The sequence below is a fragment of the Xiphias gladius genome, chromosome 18, assembly GCF_016859285.1.
Source record: "Xiphias gladius isolate SHS-SW01 ecotype Sanya breed wild chromosome 18, ASM1685928v1, whole genome shotgun sequence".
Classification (NCBI taxonomy): Eukaryota; Metazoa; Chordata; class Actinopteri; order Istiophoriformes; family Xiphiidae; genus Xiphias; species Xiphias gladius.
Genome location: NC_053417.1, coordinates 6,686,246 through 6,702,879, shown reverse-complemented (window position 1 = coordinate 6,702,879; position 16,634 = coordinate 6,686,246). Strand labels below are relative to the sequence as shown.

At 41.0% G+C, this 16,634-nt stretch overlaps 3 protein-coding genes across 5 annotated transcripts in view; 2 read left to right on the top strand and 1 right to left on the bottom strand.

Annotated features, from left to right (window-relative positions):
- The first annotated feature begins 378 nt into the window (after positions 1-378).
- On the top strand, positions 379-2,520 carry micos10 (mitochondrial contact site and cristae organizing system subunit 10). The gene is made up of 4 exons (XM_040152258.1): positions 379-505; positions 1,637-1,684; positions 2,064-2,170; positions 2,315-2,520. Exons 1-4 carry the CDS (start codon positions 433-435, stop codon positions 2,321-2,323), a joined length of 237 nt encoding a protein of 78 aa, XP_040008192.1. The 5' UTR covers positions 379-432; the 3' UTR covers positions 2,324-2,520.
- A 2,320-nt stretch (positions 2,521-4,840) lies between these two features.
- Positions 4,841-9,713, top strand: htr6 (5-hydroxytryptamine (serotonin) receptor 6). The gene is made up of 3 exons (XM_040153963.1): positions 4,841-5,749; positions 7,790-7,924; positions 9,215-9,713. Exons 1-3 carry the CDS (start codon positions 4,841-4,843, stop codon positions 9,569-9,571), a joined length of 1,401 nt encoding a protein of 466 aa, XP_040009897.1. The 3' UTR covers positions 9,572-9,713.
- A 194-nt stretch (positions 9,714-9,907) lies between these two features.
- Positions 9,908-16,634, bottom strand: part of tmco4 (transmembrane and coiled-coil domains 4) — a 29,315-nt gene continuing 22,588 nt past the window's right edge. For all 3 annotated transcript variants that reach the window (XM_040152256.1, XM_040152255.1, XM_040152253.1), the window contains 11 exons: positions 16,533-16,560; positions 16,308-16,437; positions 15,863-15,960; positions 15,471-15,614; positions 15,175-15,294; positions 14,217-14,381; positions 13,826-13,962; positions 13,412-13,496; positions 12,968-13,085; positions 12,570-12,687; positions 9,908-10,985 (listed from right to left, as the gene is read on the bottom strand). In XM_040152256.1, coding sequence (XP_040008190.1) covers positions 10,470-10,985; positions 12,570-12,687; positions 12,968-13,085; positions 13,412-13,496; positions 13,826-13,962; positions 14,217-14,381; positions 15,175-15,294; positions 15,471-15,614; positions 15,863-15,960; positions 16,308-16,437; positions 16,533-16,560 — 1,659 coding nt within the window. In that variant the 3' untranslated portion in view covers positions 9,908-10,469. The remainder of the gene's footprint in view (positions 10,986-12,569; positions 12,688-12,967; positions 13,086-13,411; positions 13,497-13,825; positions 13,963-14,216; positions 14,382-15,174; positions 15,295-15,470; positions 15,615-15,862; positions 15,961-16,307; positions 16,438-16,532; positions 16,561-16,634) is intronic.

Sequence of the window (16,634 nt, the reverse complement as noted above, 5' to 3'; positions counted from 1 at the left end):
TTTTTTTAAAGAGCAAAGGGAGGCCGTACCCAGTATTAGTGTGGTGTTCTTAATACAGCGCTGGGTGTGTGTATGCTCCATGTATGGAGGTGAATTACACTTTGGGACAGTCAATCCTTTACCACACGATGGCGACATTAAGCCGCGTTGTGTATAACGCATCGCGAGGTTTGCAAGACTGGCTTAATGCTGCGTTCCAGTAAAAAGGTATAAACGAGCTTTCATCTGTTTAAGCCTTCTTTTTTTTCCTAATATACTTTATCAAGGACATCTAGCCGAATACGTAACATCTTTTAAACTGGCGTCGTAAAAGCCCCTGCACTTCGTCACCGCGTCCTTCCTCTGCGTTCACATTGAATGACTGTACATTTCCGACAGCACGCGAAAGCAGCACAAGAGCTGCATTTGACACCTCTAGCCTGCCACGAGCTAATGTTCAGCATGTCTGAGAAGGAACTGGGGAAGAAGTGGGACCGATGCCTGGCAGACGGTGCCATTAAACTCGGTAACTATCCCCCGAGTCTTCCGCGCGTAGCGACATTATAATGTCCCGGAATAAGGAAAGACTAAGCAGCAGGTTTTATTGTAGTCCACAACTGTCATTGACTGGGCGAGAGGCTAACTAGCTAGCCATAAAGGGCTTGTAAAGGACAACTGGGTGAGCAGCCACATAACTTTGTCTTATTAATTGTGACAGTTAATATTAGGGGGAAATTCTGTACTTTCATGAAAGAGTGCAACCCTCGGGGCTTTTGCTCTTACGGTACTCATACATATATGCGTAGGTTTTGTTATCGGAAAGAATCTAGGTGGAAACGCCGTTCAGAAAATGTTGATTTGACGCTTTCTTGCTTACTGACACTTTGCCACGACAGTAGGCGCTGAGGCGCTTTACGAGACGGTATTGCTCACTCCTGAATTCGGCATATAAACAAAACACCAACAAATATTTATTTTACTACCACGTAAACTTTCAATTGCCTCAGCTCACAGCTCAACAGCTTTCTAGAAAGAACATATCTAGATAGAAACGGCCGCAGGGACCAGGCTAAAGTTACATTTAATTCTTAAAATAAGGCATCGCTTGTTGAATCGCTGGTATTATAGACCAGAGAATCCTGCGATATCGCAAAAAGTCGCCAGTCATGCACGTAGGCTACTGCCCATGATCAAAGCACTTAAAAAAAAAAAAAAGCTAATATGTTTGAATGGAGTTTGGTTTGATGTCATTGATGCAAACAGCTACTGGAGCGAGTTAACTGTGTTTTAAGTAGTAGTCTGTGTATTAAGACTAAATGTGTTCTTGAAACAGTTAGAGGAAATAACACCTAACTATTATTAATTATACGGGGAAAATACTGCGCTTTCCACCAACCTACTGTCTGAATGAAAGTAATGGTTCAAATGCAGCGTTTCAAGTTTATTGTCTTATGATTTAGAAAGAAGTGCATTACAATGTAATAAAAAGGCTGCTTTGGCTACATGAAAAATATACAATGCATAAAATCAATGTTCATAAGTCAGAGACAGCATATGCCCAGAATAAATAAAGATAAACTAATAGTTGTATTAATTAAACAGTAAATTAAAAGTATATTGTCATCTATCTCATATTTTTTCCCCTATTTTTTTCCAGGCACTGGACTGGGGCTAGGAATCGTGTTTTCTGTTCTGTTCTTTAAACGTAAGTAGTTTCAGTGTATTGTTGGTGTAGTGCATCTTGAATCTTTAATTTAGCTCCACGGTCCATGCCAAAAGGAGCAGAGCCAGGCGCGATGCTCTGTAGCCACTGTAGCACATACAAGTAGTCGTCTGCTGCTGCTAGCAGTGAAAGGGCTTTTTTCTTTTGGGGTTGCTTTTTTGTCAGTCTCTTATAACCTAATAAATAATTCAATGATAATCTATATTGGGACCCGTCCACGAAAAGCAAAAACAGAAACATGAAAAAAAAAAAAAAGAAAAGAAAAACAGACTACAATGTGAAATGTTTTAAGTCACATTGTGAAGTGCCTCTGTGTATTCTAGTACGTGAGAAGATAAAAAAGGACCTGTTTCATTTGTAGGGCACACGTGGCCGATTTCATTCGGCTCAGGAGCGGGACTTGGCATGGCATATGCCAACTGTCAGAACGACCTAAGGTCACATTATCTGCTGCACAGAAGCGAAAAGGTTAGTTTTTTGCGATAAGAAAATATATGGACTTTAAAACAAGTTCCAGAAATAATTCCTTATTTTCTTACTCAGAATAACAATCCTGTGTCATTGTTTATGTAAATCAAGATTTATTTAACTGGTTTCTGTTTTCTTTAACAGGAGCAATAGCTGCAAGTCACCGAGGGACTTTTTTGTGTTTTTGGATTTGTTCTTTTTTTGTTTTGTCTTTGGGAAAGTCACCATTTGCACTGTTCTGCAGTTAGATTCTTGTCTCTCTGTTGATCGATCCATCCCTAGTATGACTGTCTGATTTGCATGTGCCTAATCAGGACAGTCTGTGTTTATTTAATAAAATAATCATAACAACAAAAATGATGCCTTGGTGATTCATTTTTCCTCAGATGCTTAATAATTTCCTCATAAAAGTTGTACAAAAAAGAAGGATTGTATCGTGAACTGCAACAAAACAGATTATAATTCGTACAGTCCGAGTAGTAATGGTGGTACTTGAAATAGTAATAGGATTCAAGTGTTAATGCAGCTTTGAAAAGGCGGGTGAATGCGAGTGGGAGTGATTTTCTGAAATGTGCCAGGGAGGAAGCAATGCAAACGCTGTCCCATAAGGTGGTGGGCTTGGTGTGGGTGAGAGGGGGTCAGAGGGTTGGAAGCAGCTGAGCTGATGTGGCAGATGACTGGGGCGTAGTGATGGTGGTGATTCGTCATGAGGGGGCATGAAAATTGAGTGCCGCATGTTCTGTTTAGTATTTGACAAGGCTATTGAAATGCTTGAGTGTGCTGGAGTTTACCCAATGAATGATGTCTTGCGTTTAGTATTCAAGTGCTCCTGTTGGGAAGTGAGTAATTGTTGTCTTGTCATCTCGTTGTTTAGCTTGAGAATGAAGTGGGAACAAGGTGGAAGTTACTCTATTGTTTTCTCATACTAGGTAGAACAGGGAATGTGAATGTTTTTATCACTGAAAACATTTCATTTACTTTAACCCTTATCTACTATTGATGAACTGTCTGTGGCACCAAGGTGTTACTTCTATATCTCTGCCTTTTAATGATCTGTTTTTTTCTCATGTTTCATTGTGTGAAAACAGTTACTGTGAAGTGCTTAGTCTTTTTTGACAGGGACAACAGAAAAAAAAAATCAATGTAAAGTTGAAAGAAAATATTTATCCTTGTATTCACAGCCTTAACTCTGATGCACCTAAATCATCATGAATGGTGCAGCCAATTGGGTCACAGATCTCACAAGTTGAATGGAGATGTGACGGGTGATTTGAGGTAAAATACACCCGGTATCTGGAAGGATCAGCAGCTGTCAATAACTACATCATAACGTCAAAAAAAGAAAAGAAAAAAAATCCCAACAAATCCAAGACAACATTATTAATGAATCAAAGGAAGGATACAAGGTATGACAATCCCTCAGAGTAGAGTAAGAAAGCTTAAATCTAACCAGTGTGATTCAATCTTGTAGATCATTAAAATGTTAAGTAGTCCAAGAGGGTGAATTCTTTTTATAGGCCTAATGGAATTGGCCAGCAGTGTTTAAAAAAAGCAAAAAGAAAAAAAAATGTGTAATTTAATAGATCTGACAATTTATATAATCACTTGGTTTTTAATTCTTCTCATAACAATATAACTTAATGTCGGTAAAATGCACAATTTCAGAGAAAGTCCTTTTCAAATAGATGTAACTTTAAAGAAAAAGCAGTCACATCAAATCTTTATCATGCATCACAAAAATCCTGTGATAGTTGTACCCCTGTAGTTAAAAATACCATGACCACCCACACCGGTTCCTATGATGCAGAATTAGCATTTCTTGGCCGCGATTGTGCATGGTTATGCATTAACAGCTCAATGCTTTGACACGCTCCTTCTCAGTAGGTGTGTGCTCAGGCTGGGAGGTACGCTGGAGTGGCCGACACAGGGATTAACGGGAGCGAGTGATATAAAGACAGCATTACAAGGACCATGATACCTGTAGAGCACTCATGAAGGGATCCTTGCTTGCAAATGCCCGCTGCACAGTTTTGTGTTGGTTTCTGCCCCTCCATGCTGTTTCCCAGAATAAAAGGACTTGTGAAAGGCAGCAGAGCACTAGCTCAGCAAAGGACTTGCAGTAGCCATACAATGCCACTTCTGAGAGGTGAGGAAAAATTCTGAGACTTATTCCTTTTCTTCTTCATCTTCAGCAGTAGTTCCTCTCACCGGCACTGCTCTCATATGCCTAGTCGAGGCTTATCTCTCTGTGCCCTCCTCCAGTGACTGTCATCATTGTGACACGCTGCTTCGAAACCCTCTGTCAGCCATCGAATGGCTCATTCTGGCTGGTAGCTGTGGATGTGGCAGGGACGTGCTGGTGGTGATGGAGAGATGAGTGAAATACTGTTGGTGATTTTGATCAGTATACTGGCAGCAGTGGAAGTAAGCCAAGGGAACCTGGATGTATTCCTGCCAAAGGGATATGGAGATATTTATTCATGGAGAACAGTCCAATTGACCTTGATAGGGAGAAGATTGGATGACTTCTTAACACAAGGCCTCTTCGACTTCTTTTTGTTCAACAGTGTTCCTGAAGTGAGAGTTCTGGCTGGGAAGGAGAACTGTTTAAAGTCTGTAACATTCAGTGGTGCCTAAAGAGGAACCTCAGGATCACTGGGAGCCGGCACCATGGCTCACTTGTCTGGCTCCATAGAAAGCTACAACAGCAGCTTTACTACCACCAGTGCTTGGAACATCACTGGCAGTGGCCTGTGGTTGTTGGCCTTCATGCTAACTGTCATCATCCTAATGACAGTCTGTGGCAACATGTTGCTTATTGCGTTGGTGTTTGCCCATCGCTCTTTGCGTTGCACCTCAAACTGCTTCTTGGTGTCTTTGTTCCTGTCTGACCTAATGGTGGCACTGGTGGTCATGCCTCCAGCCATGATCAATGTGCTGTGTGGGGCCTGGGTGTTGTGGCCTGCCTTTTGCCCAATTTGGCTTTGCTTCGACGTCATGTGCTGCAGCGCGTCCATCCTCAACCTATGTGTGATCAGCCTGGATCGCTACCTCTTCATCATCTCACCGTTGCGCTACAAGCAAAGGATGACCCCACCTCGGGCGTTACTCCTTGTGGGAGCTGCTTGGGGGTTAGCAGCACTGGCCTCCTTCCTGCCCATTGAGATGAAATGGCACAGCTTAGACCTCATGGGTGGACACTCATCCATTCCTGGGGTCAGCAGTAGCAACATCAGTTCCTACTCTGACACACTGTACCCAGCATCCTACTTTCAGCTGTCACCATCTGGAGGCCTTTCCTTCCAGTGCCGCCTGCGGGTCACCTTGCCCTTTGCTCTCGTGGCATCTGTTCTCACCTTCTTCCTGCCCTCCAGCGCCATTTGCTTCACCTACTGCCGGATCCTTCTGGCAGCGCGGAGGCAGGCGAAGAGGGTTGCAGCATTGAGCCACCCACCACACCCGCATCCCTCTCTTGGGGAACCTTCCCGGCCTCCTTCTCCTGGGATTGCAGCAGCGCAAGCTCGGCAAGATAGAGATGACTGCAGGTACCAGGAGCGTCCCGCGTCACAAAATGTACCGGTAAGAAAGAGAACTCAAACAGTATAATAGACCAGACAGGGCTGATATATACTTAAGGAGGCTCAGTGCATAAGTGCTTACCAACACAGGACAATTTCTAAGAAAAAGTTAAACTAGAATGCCTCATAAAAAGTAATGATGTTAAAATAGTAGACTGGCTTTTAAGTGGAGCAGATCTTAATGACAGTAAGACTGCGAAGGTTGATTCTGTGAGTGGAAAAAGAAAGCACCAAGATAAGAACCAAATTACCATCGACCATGTATTGTAGGAGTTCTCAAGTGTGCCTTTTTCTCGACATTTTCAAGGTTTTACATAATACTGTTCATTCCTACATCTCTTGTTGTTCCCATAAAATTGCAATTATACTGTTGGAATCCATTCTTAAGTTCAATATCATGAGAGTGCAGTAATTATAAACCTGGAGGTGGTTATTTTTATGCTTATAGGCCACTGTATGATTCAAACTAAAAAAACAAAAACAAACTCAAAAATGCTCTTTGACATTTTTTTTTTACCTTTCCCTTCATCCACTTTTTGCATGACTGTCCTGATGTGCTTAGTTGTAAAGTACCTACCTAGTTATATCCAGTATACCTGGAAGAATGGCTGACTTGGCCGAAACAGATGTGGGGTTTTGTGCAAACTACACTGTTTTCAGGTGGGTGGGAGTGGCAGATACATTTTTGTCTTTGTTCGATTTTCCAGTGAGGTTATTTAGTAATAAAGAAGTCTGCTGACATAACAAAGAGCTTGTGGTGATGTTAAAGGCCGATGCTAAAATGTAGTATGTGTGAATATTGTTTACTGGCTGTCTGCAAGGACCGGTTGACAAAGACTTTCTTCATCACTATCAGCCTCTTAAAAGAGATTAGTCAGAGATGCAGTTCCGAAAAATGTTTCGCTCTTCAGTCATCTCTAACCCAAGAACATATATGAGAAGAGACCCAGTAAAAGGGAAGAGGTGTAAAACATGCCTAGAAATCATGGTGAGAAAAGAACAGTGTCAGATGTGCTGCCCCCATCTGCAAGGATCACAGCCGCATAGTCTGTCTCATTTGTCTGCAGTACAATCTCTCTCTCACACACACACACACACACACTCACTTCACTGTCTCACAGTATCATATATTTTGTTTCAGCTCTTCACTGCAGCTATGCGACATGGCTGCACCATTCCATCAAAAGGAAATGTTCTAGATGTCTCGGGCATCACTTTATACACATTTCCACAAAATTTATTCGCCACTGAAATTAAAATGCAATTCTGTGGGTTTGAATAATGATCCACTGCACACATTGAGTTGGGTGGCTCAACAGTCAATGAACTTTAAGGCGTTCATAACATCTCATAACTATTTTTTTTTTAACCATAAATATTCCGAGAAATAGAGAAGGAAAATATATATATATATATATATATATTTTTAAAGAAAGCTAATAGAAGCCGACAGGAAACACAGCCGGGATCGAATTGTTGCGGTTATGTTGTATGCGCCATAACCATTTCGCTACCATTAAATATTTGTATTTGATCAACATTTTAAAGGAATAGTTTAAGGAATTATGGGAAATACACTTATTGGTTTTCTTGCCAAGAGTTAGATGAAAAGATCGATACCACACAGCTGGTTAGCTTAGCTTAGCATAAAGAATGGAAACGGGGAAACTGCTAGCCTGGTTCTGTCCAAACGCACCTCTAGAGCTCACAAATTAACATGTCACATCTTATTTGTTTATTCAGTACACAAGTATGGTTTTACGGTAAAAAATAGTATATTTACGCAACTCCTTGTAAAACCAAAGTTAGGATTTTTACAATTTGGTTTTTTACGGTATAACGTTAATCAGCTTTTTTAATTTTTTTTTTTTACCATTACTGTTCCCTCTGTTACAGAACAGTCAGGCTAGCTGTTACCCAGTGCTTCCAGTCTTTGTGCTAATAGAGCATAAGATACAATGTTAACCAGAGCTTAACATTGTATCTGTAATTCTTATAAATATAATTAGTTATAAATCCTTCTATTCTCTACTGTCCACAGCCGTCAGTGAACAGCGAGCGCCGTCTGGCTCACAGGCAGGGTCGGAGGGCATTGAAGGCCAGTCTGACCCTGGGAGTTCTCCTGGGGCTCTTCTTCAGCACCTGGCTACCCTTTTTCATCACCAACATGGCTCAGGTCAGTAGAGGCACCACACACCGACTCCACCACAGATATGACAGAAGCGTAATTGAAAAATACGGGTAACATGACACATTAGCGTCCATCTGATACGTCAAGCAAATCTTGGATGTGAGATACATGATCAGATGAGCTGGAAGGGGCGAATAGCTTATGTCTATTCAGCTTGCCTTTGCCTATATACACGAGTGGTCTTTCTTCACCAATTTTCACCGATCTTCAACAATTTCCCTCTCGATTTAAAAAGTCTGTCTTTTTTCTAACAGCTCTCCTATTTCATATATCTCAGTGATTCAGAGGTTTTCTTACAAATGTGTATGTGTGGTGAGTACAGAAAGAGTGTGAAATAAACGCAGAAGAAAGAAAGACACTTGGATACAGACCCATTTTTTATTCGCCATCCTTGGTGTCACAGCCAAGCTGTGCCAAGCTATCCAACGAAGAATGAGATTGGCATTTCAGCTTCATGTGGCTGAGTCATTCAAAAGCCCAGAAAAGAATACACCAGTGTACCATTTATAATTGGGATTGTTTTTAATTTGTTGATTTTGATTTGATTAGCTTGAGCACACATACTCATTACTCAGTGAGCAAACAGGGAAACAATTTAATCTAAATTGGTAATGACACTTGCCCTGTTTTTGAAGCTTTCAATGATCTAGTCATTTTGATTTCCCATCTGTGCCCTCTCGCTTCTCCCCTGCAAAACACAGAATGCAGAAACTTGGCTGTGTCTGCGTTCTCCTTCCTTTTCACACTCAATGTGGTGTGTGAAACTCCCCCCTCCTTTCTGGCCTCCTCTCACTGCCTCCCTGTCTCATCCCGATAGTATTGGAAGCTCTCCTCCAACAGCTGTCTCCTCCTTCACTGTCCCTATCTAAACCTGGTGGTAATGTTCAAGATCAGTGTTTATAACAGTCAGACGCAAATGCATTTGCAAGTTCTAACCAGGGAAAATTAGATGTTCTCTAAGAAAAAACGTGATGGAATATATGAATGTACTGTTTATATAGGAATGTACTGCATCGCCCACATGCTTGTGTGCAAGCATGTGCTTCCTTGTGCACATGCACAGTGCAAACAGGGACCCTCTTGCGAAAACAGTGCTCCTTAATACCACTAGTGGTCAGAACTCTGCAAGGTGCCTTTAATATCTTTTTTTTCTTCATCTATTCTGTTTATATTTTTTCCACGTTTATTTTTCTGATTTATTTCTGTAATTTATTATTTTTTAATTTGACCATAAATGAACTGATGCCTGCAATTCTCCTCGCTGTCTTTATTCAGGCACTGTGTGAGTGCGTCCCCCTTGCTCTCTTTGACGCCATCACCTGGCTGGGCTACTGCAACAGCACAATGAACCCAATCATCTACCCGCTGTTCATGAGAGACTTCAAGCGAGCTTTGGGGAAGCTTTTGCCCTGCTGTTCCTCGCAGTCACCCAGAAGACCCTCACCCGCACTTTCCCTCTCTCTGCGCAACTCAGGAGAGCCCAACATTGCCAGCAACCCCCCCTCTCCCCTGGCCTCTGACCCCACCCACCCCACTGCCACCGCCACTGATGCTGTCAACCTGGTTGACGCTGAGCATGCTGGGATCGAGTTGCCGCTACTTCTGCCCAATCAGGTTGATAGCCTGGATTGAATAGCATTTACAAAAGGGAGCTAATGTGTTGTGTCGGGGTTTATGGTGGAAGAGTGATTCAAGACAAGTACTGAGACTCAGTTCAGTTCATGACAGTTCACATTTACTTACCTGGAGTTATAAGGCTTAAGTCTAAAGTCGAAAAAATGATTAAAATCTAAAATTACTTTTTTAGGGTCACAATAAAATGTCTGTGGACACAAACTGAATAAGCTCCACCCTATCTTGAATTTTGTGTTCCTTTCCAGTTATGAAATGTGGTTGGAAAATCCCTATAAGTGCATCACTAAAAGGAAAAGTCAGGGTTGAGGCAATGTCCAGTTATCAGTGCCAGTATACAATGTAACCAATGTAATCTTTATGTAAGATCTACAGTAAGCAGTTCTTCACATTGTACAGGTGTAATAGAGAAAGGAAAGACGCTGAAGAACACACATTCACTGAATTTCCCCTGGCCTCATGGAAATCAAAATTACTGTGATAAAATCCATGGCAACCAAGCCAACCGATGAAAATTAGAGATGAAAGGAACAGAGATGCCACCCATTTTGTGGCATCCACTGAAACCTGCAATACACAAGCAATATTGACAGGTATTTGATCTGACACTGAGTTTAAAAAATAAATTATGACACTATCTACAGTTTGTAAAAAATCTACTTCAGTCACAAAACTCTAAATTGTTACTGAATTAATACATAAGTCTAAAAACACTGTTTAGTGGTTAAACAAAGCTTTTCACTCGAAGCTGCCATTTGTGTGCACTGACTCTTGTGCTGTGTCTGGCGTCAGTGTGTTGCAAATGGAATTAATATTTTCTCCAACAAAGCTTTGGTGCTGAGAGGAACTTGAGAAGATGAGAATTTACTAGGAAGCAGCTGAACCTGTAACATGCTCTTTACAAGTCCGGCCGCCTTTGCCCGTGTGTGTGCTCTGGAGTCCAGTGTGTATCACCCCAGCTCCATGATATGTGTTCACTATCCGAGTTGGCCTCCTCTACACCATCACACTGGGCATTAAAAGCAGATGCTGCGCCGTCCTTAGCGTCATTCTCCTCAGATGTAAGTGGTAAATTGTTCCTGACTGCCAGGTGATTCTCCAAATCTGTATCATTCAAAGAGTCCAGCAGGTCTGAAATATCAGGGATATCCCAACCGTCACCATTTGCTTCGTTCTCTCCCACCTCCTTCATATCTCCTTTTTTTTCTATACAAGTCTCAGCCTTCTCAGCTGGGTTTCGTGTCTCAGTCAATTGTTGCTCACTGGGGGCTTGGTCAGGGGTGTCCACTGTCCCCTTTGGAACTGGGTGAGGCTGAGGAAGCACAAAGGAGGCTCCTGGGACTTCTTTGGTGGGAACTCCTACTGCCACCAAGATGGTGTCCATCTGACGCATGTAGTCCAAGTGACCTTTCACCTTGGAAGCAGAAAGATGGCTTTTAATGTTTTTGACCTAAAAAGGGGTACATATTTCTGTAAAGTACAGTGTAAAATTTTTGTATATTTTTTTGAGAAAAGATTGTGATTATTATTATTATTTGTACAGCAAGTTTTACTATTCCCCAGATTTATACTGTATGGTGCTTCAGATATCTCAAGTATGGTTTTACTGTTCTTTTTTAATGTTTGATGTTCAGTTGTGGGAAATGTTAAACCTCTGATGCTTTACCTGGTTCAACAAAACCATCATAAATACTAAGTGTTAAGTTTCATGTGGAATCACGTTGATTTAATGGCTGGCAGAAGGCCATTGCTGTGAACTGAAACAGAACAGCAGGGGCCTTAATTTTTATTTTTATTATTTTCTTTTAATCTTATTTAAACAATAGAACTGCAGCTTTTAAAGTGCTATTAAAATCAAGTATTTAATAATATTGCATTCTGAAAATCGTATCTTCTTGTAACACTTTAATTAGTTATTGTCAACAGTTTTTTAATTAATTACTAAAATACCCATTTCTTCCAAAACAAAAAACCAAAAAACAGAAAGGTGGGCGTTTGCTTAAAGCTGCACGAATCAAAATGCTCATAGTGACGATCCCACAAAGAATTATCACCAGAGTCTGCGGTTCGTTTTAGCTCTGTTGTGTGTTTTAGCATCTTACAGCTCATTGTTTTGGTTTTACAGCCTGCAGCTTTACTGCTTTGGTTCATTCTGACCGCTCTCATAAACCTTGTCTCCTGAAGCTGCAGGCAGCTGTTGACAGTGACGAAGCTCCAACAAACTCAAGGTAAGCTACCCGCCCAGCATCAAACAGCGGACACACACAGTTAATGACTAGTTGGTGAACACGGTGGAGCATTTACTTAGCAGCTAAAGAGCCAGATATTACCCTCAGGAGACCAGAACACAGCTACACAGAGAGTGAATATTGGACTTACATTCAACAGATTGCCACAAGACTCCAGATGAATGCTAATCTTCGTGTGTGCCTGCTGGATGTGTAAATAGGCAACAGTTTGCTAACATAATACTAGCCATTATAACTTCCCACTGATAATAAGTCAGTATTGTGTAAAATGAAAATGAATTAATTCTTATTAAGGGACACGGAAAGATTATAAAAATTAACAGTCAAGAATAAGCCAATGATATGACAAAGATTATTTCAGTTGTGGATCACAGCCTGTTTCCAAAGACAAAAGACCTGAGAAAGCATTTCTAACTGATACCAATGAAAATCAAATGTTCAAATCAAAGGCATTTCTGACTTGTGTAAACCTTTATAACCGACAGACATAAATATTGCAGAGCAGCTGCAGATATATTTTGGACATGCTGGATTTCTTTTGTCAGTAGTGTATTATTTCAAAGACTGTAATCTAACAAACAAATGTGGCACTGAGCACAAACTGAGACTTGAACAGCATCACTTTGCGACTGCTGTGTGTCGTTTTTCTTAAAAGGTGAAAACCTTGAGATACTAAATAACCTTCAGCTTAAAAAATATTCATTAAGGAAACTTTAGTGGTCCTAATTTAAATATAAGCTCTGACTCACCACAGAGGAAAGATCCACATTGATTATGCGCCGATCCTGGAGATTGATTGGCTGTAGCCCAGCAACAGACAGTTGTGCTGCCGAACCCCGGTACAAGAACCCCAGGAGCCAGTCCCCTCTGAATGTGTGCACAGTTCAGAAAGTCATTTAATTGTGCAATACTTAAACCATGAATCTTTGATACAGTAGCTTCTAAATCTACTGCAGGCAAAATAACAGACCCTCCTCACTGTAATACAATGCAATATGCAATGACTGAACAATAAGTATGTCAAAATTATTTATTAAAAAATTATTAATTATTAAAAATTATTAATTATTAATTAGCAACTGGAAGCATTTACTGTAACAATGTTTACACTTTACCACATAAACCCTTCAGCCAAGAGCTGTTTTACCTGCAGTATCCGTTTACTATTTTTCCAGCCACTACCCTGGCCATTTTCTCCCAGGCCTTTTCAGAGCCATCCACTGGGGCCCCCAGGAGGACCACATCCTCCACTACTCCTTCACTACCTGAGGAATCAACACAGCAGAAATTAAACTAGTTCGTCAGAACAATGTAGGATGTAAAAACTTAAAGAAAAGGAAAAAGTGAATTAAGTTAGTTACAGTTTGATTACACATGGTTTAACCACATTTAAATTATAGAGGAAAACATGATTAATTGTTAAACAGTGTGGCCTTTAAAAAGCATGACCTCTGGACAGGAACATCCCATACAGTATAGCACATTTTAAAAATTAAAGTATGCGCATTTTGATAGTCAGCATATGGAAAATTCAATTCAATTCCAAAGCATTATCAAAATAAGTTTTTCTTCACAGAAAAAGTGTTCTTACCTTGGTCATTGGCAAGCTCCTGCAGACAGTAGTAGATAACTCTTGCCCCAAGACTGAAACCTATGAGGCTGACAGGGCGCTTCCCCTTCAGATACACAAATAATGAAAGAGAAGACATGCACAACTCTGAAGTAGCTTTCATGCTCCTAATGTTTACTAAACATAGCCAAGTTATTCTCTCTAAACATAAGGCAATATTTCAGCTTAATAAATTTTGCATTTCATTTATCACTTTACTGTTCTAGGAGTAGTTGCTGAAAGCAACAAAGAACAGAAATATTGTAGTTGAAGTTAACCTTACGCAGTTAATATTGGATAAAATATACAGCTAACCCTTCTAGAATGACAACGGACACAATACTGTGGGACACTACAGTAAGTGTGTATTAACAGAGGTAAGATGTAGTAGCATACCTGCTGTCTACTTCTTAAAACCTGTGCCAGATGTTTCCCCACCTCAGCAGAGCGGTTCAGACAAACACACCAGGGGTTGTCAATGACGCTGGCTGCTGCCAACAAAGATGCAGGCCACGTCAGGGCCGCCACGATGCCTGCCCAGTGTGAGAGTGTAAATAGAGGAATGTGCTACCAAACAATCAATACAACCAAAGTCAAATGGCTTGATAAGATAGTCGCACTTGTTTGACAAAAATCCTCTCTTTGCAGGCAATCACCGGGATGAGTTTGGTTCCAAAGGTTTCGCTCAACAACCAAAAAAATACATTACCACAAGTACAAACACTACTTCATTAAAGCACAGACCCACTGAATACACTGAGTGCTCCGTTCATGATCGTCCTCCTACCTGAGAGCACTGTGTACTTGAGGGCTTCCTGGGCCACAATGCTGACCAGCCCATCCAACAGAGAGGCCATAGCCGAGCCCAGATCCTTGAGGAAACGAGACTCCCACACCAGGCAATACTGTTCCCCGCACTCGCCCAGGCTGCACCACGGGGCCTGGAACGAACCTATGAGACAGCAGTTGTGTTTTTATGTAAGGTAAACAAATAAGCAGTGCTTGAATGTGAAGGGGATACCAAGCTTGAAATCGAGTATATGTTTTAGTAGGGGAAGAGCGCTGCATTGTTTTATGTAAGAGCAAAACTTAAGTGGTTTGTTTGCATAATCTACTGGTTTAGAGCATTATTAGGAGAACTGCGGCAGCGTTACCACATCATTTTTTGTAATCAAATGTTTTTCCTTAATCTTTATTTAATGTACTATGTAATTGACCTAGCTGAGACCTTCAACCTCAGACTGTACCCGAAAAAAACAAAAACCTGTAGATAATGAATTAAAAAAGATCACAGCAAATGTGTTGGGATGGCTATGTTTCTTAATCCAACTTTTGGTGACTTTTGTTTCCTTTATGCATGTGGCTATGATGCCGTTGGCACTGACCCTCCTCTAATTTATTCAGTGCTCTGTAAACTATACTATGCAGGCTAAACTATCATGGTAAGGGCAAAGGCTGCTGTAGAAGGTAAAATATTTGCTCTGATAACACACTTTGTACATGTCCTATGAATCTGTAGGGTTACACTGTCTTTCATGCCTAGAGATAAACACTTCTGCATGCAAGATATCATGCTCTTATTATGCTTCAATTCTAACGGTCTGCAAAGATCTTAGATATATTATGTGATTTTTTGTGATAGAATTGTGTGTTATGGATCATGAAATTATATAAATTCTAAAAAAGAATAAAAATTTTGTCCAAATTGTACGTGGTTGTAGTTAGACAGAAGAAGCCACACTTACTATATTTACCACTGCAGAGCCAACCTGTCACTGCAATGGTCAGGTGAAGATGCTTCCCACAGCGTAGCGGCAGGAATTCAAATTCCTCTATCGCCCCGACACACTTATTCATCTTATAGCCTGGAGCGACAATGCATGAAAATTAAACAAAGGTAAAGAAAAAGCAAAAATCAAGGGGAGGGTGAGAAAACACGAGGTAGCAGAAAAACAAAAACGTAAGTATTTATCAAACTCGGTCAAAATTCTAAAGATGATGACTTCTTTCCGCAATCAATCGTGTCTTAAAATGCTCTTACCAGTCAATCCAGCCCCTGCTGCTCCAAACAGGGAGGCCATGATTGCAATGCCAGCGGCTGAGCCCAGAGCGGCAGCCCCACCAGCCCCCAGCACAGCACCGGCCCCTGCTGCCACCAACGGGGCTGCCAGCCCACCTGTCACACCTGGCAAAGGTGCAAAGATGACAGTCATTACAGAAGATAAGCTAGTCTGTAAGGTCAAGCATTTACGAAGAAAACTTAAGTATACAGAAGGGGAAATGCAGCTCTTGTGTTGCAACATTCTTAACACTCCTACACTGCTGTAATTTAATTATCAGTTGAACAGCTTATGCGCTGAAGCCCATGCTTTCATATATATTAGATATTAGATGTTTTAAAAGTCCATTTTAAGTCGAAGCAGAAATAATCACCAATCACAGTTCCTCCGCCCACAGTGGCTAATCCAATGAGGAGGTAACGTCGTAACTTTCGCCCTCTTTCTCTCCTCAGGCGCCGAGAGGACTCCTCTCTAATGGAAGCAAAAAAATAAAAAATAATAAAATAAATAAAAATGTCAAATGACTCCTAGTGCATTTAAGGTGACAACTTGAACAACAAGCTTCTTGTTTATGCCTCGGCATGCACAGTGTTTGTGTTATTTCAAAGTCTGACACACACAAGATTCAGCAAAAAAGAAAAGCGTGGACTAGACATACTGTAGTATCATTTAGCATTTACTGTAAATCAACTGAGGTGGAAGGTTTATAATAGCTCTTTCAGACTAAATGTCAGTTCCTAATATTTGTAGTGTAAAAAGCTACCGACTCACATCATCTATTACCAGTCTCGCCATCCCACCATCCAACCACAACTTACTCGCTCTCCTCTCCTGCTTCCCTCAGTCTCTCTCCCAGTGTTTCCTCAAACTCTTCCAGCTGCCGTGGAGAGACTCGTAACAGGCAGCTGGCGTGGCGGATGAGAACCCGCGATCTGGCATCGTACTGGCCTGAGGTTATGACAGACCATCAAACTTATGAAGTAGCAGGTTGAGATGAATCTATATCCGTTTTCAGTGTCATTAATACATCAAAAGTTTCTTACCGTCTTTGACAGAAAAAGACACGAGGTCCTGTAATACAAAAAAAAAAGAGCTGGTTATAACAAGTGTGTTTGTAGAGATCGAGACACAAAATGAGTACAATA

Excerpts from the sequence above, each read along its gene's own strand:
- micos10 (XM_040152258.1), top strand. The coding sequence starts at position 433 with ATGTTCAGCATGTCTGAGAAGGAACTGGGGAAGAAGTGGGACCGATGC. Across the intron at positions 506-1,636 it reads AGACGGTGCCATTAAACTCG|GCACTGGACTGGGGCTAGGA; the intron begins GTAACTATCCCC and ends ATTTTTTTCCAG. Across the intron at positions 1,685-2,063 it reads TTCTGTTCTGTTCTTTAAAC|GGCACACGTGGCCGATTTCA; the intron begins GTAAGTAGTTTC and ends TTTCATTTGTAG.
- htr6 (XM_040153963.1), top strand. The coding sequence starts at position 4,841 with ATGGCTCACTTGTCTGGCTCCATAGAAAGCTACAACAGCAGCTTTACT. Across the intron at positions 5,750-7,789 it reads CCGCGTCACAAAATGTACCG|CCGTCAGTGAACAGCGAGCG; the intron begins GTAAGAAAGAGA and ends TACTGTCCACAG. Across the intron at positions 7,925-9,214 it reads TCATCACCAACATGGCTCAG|GCACTGTGTGAGTGCGTCCC; the intron begins GTCAGTAGAGGC and ends GTCTTTATTCAG.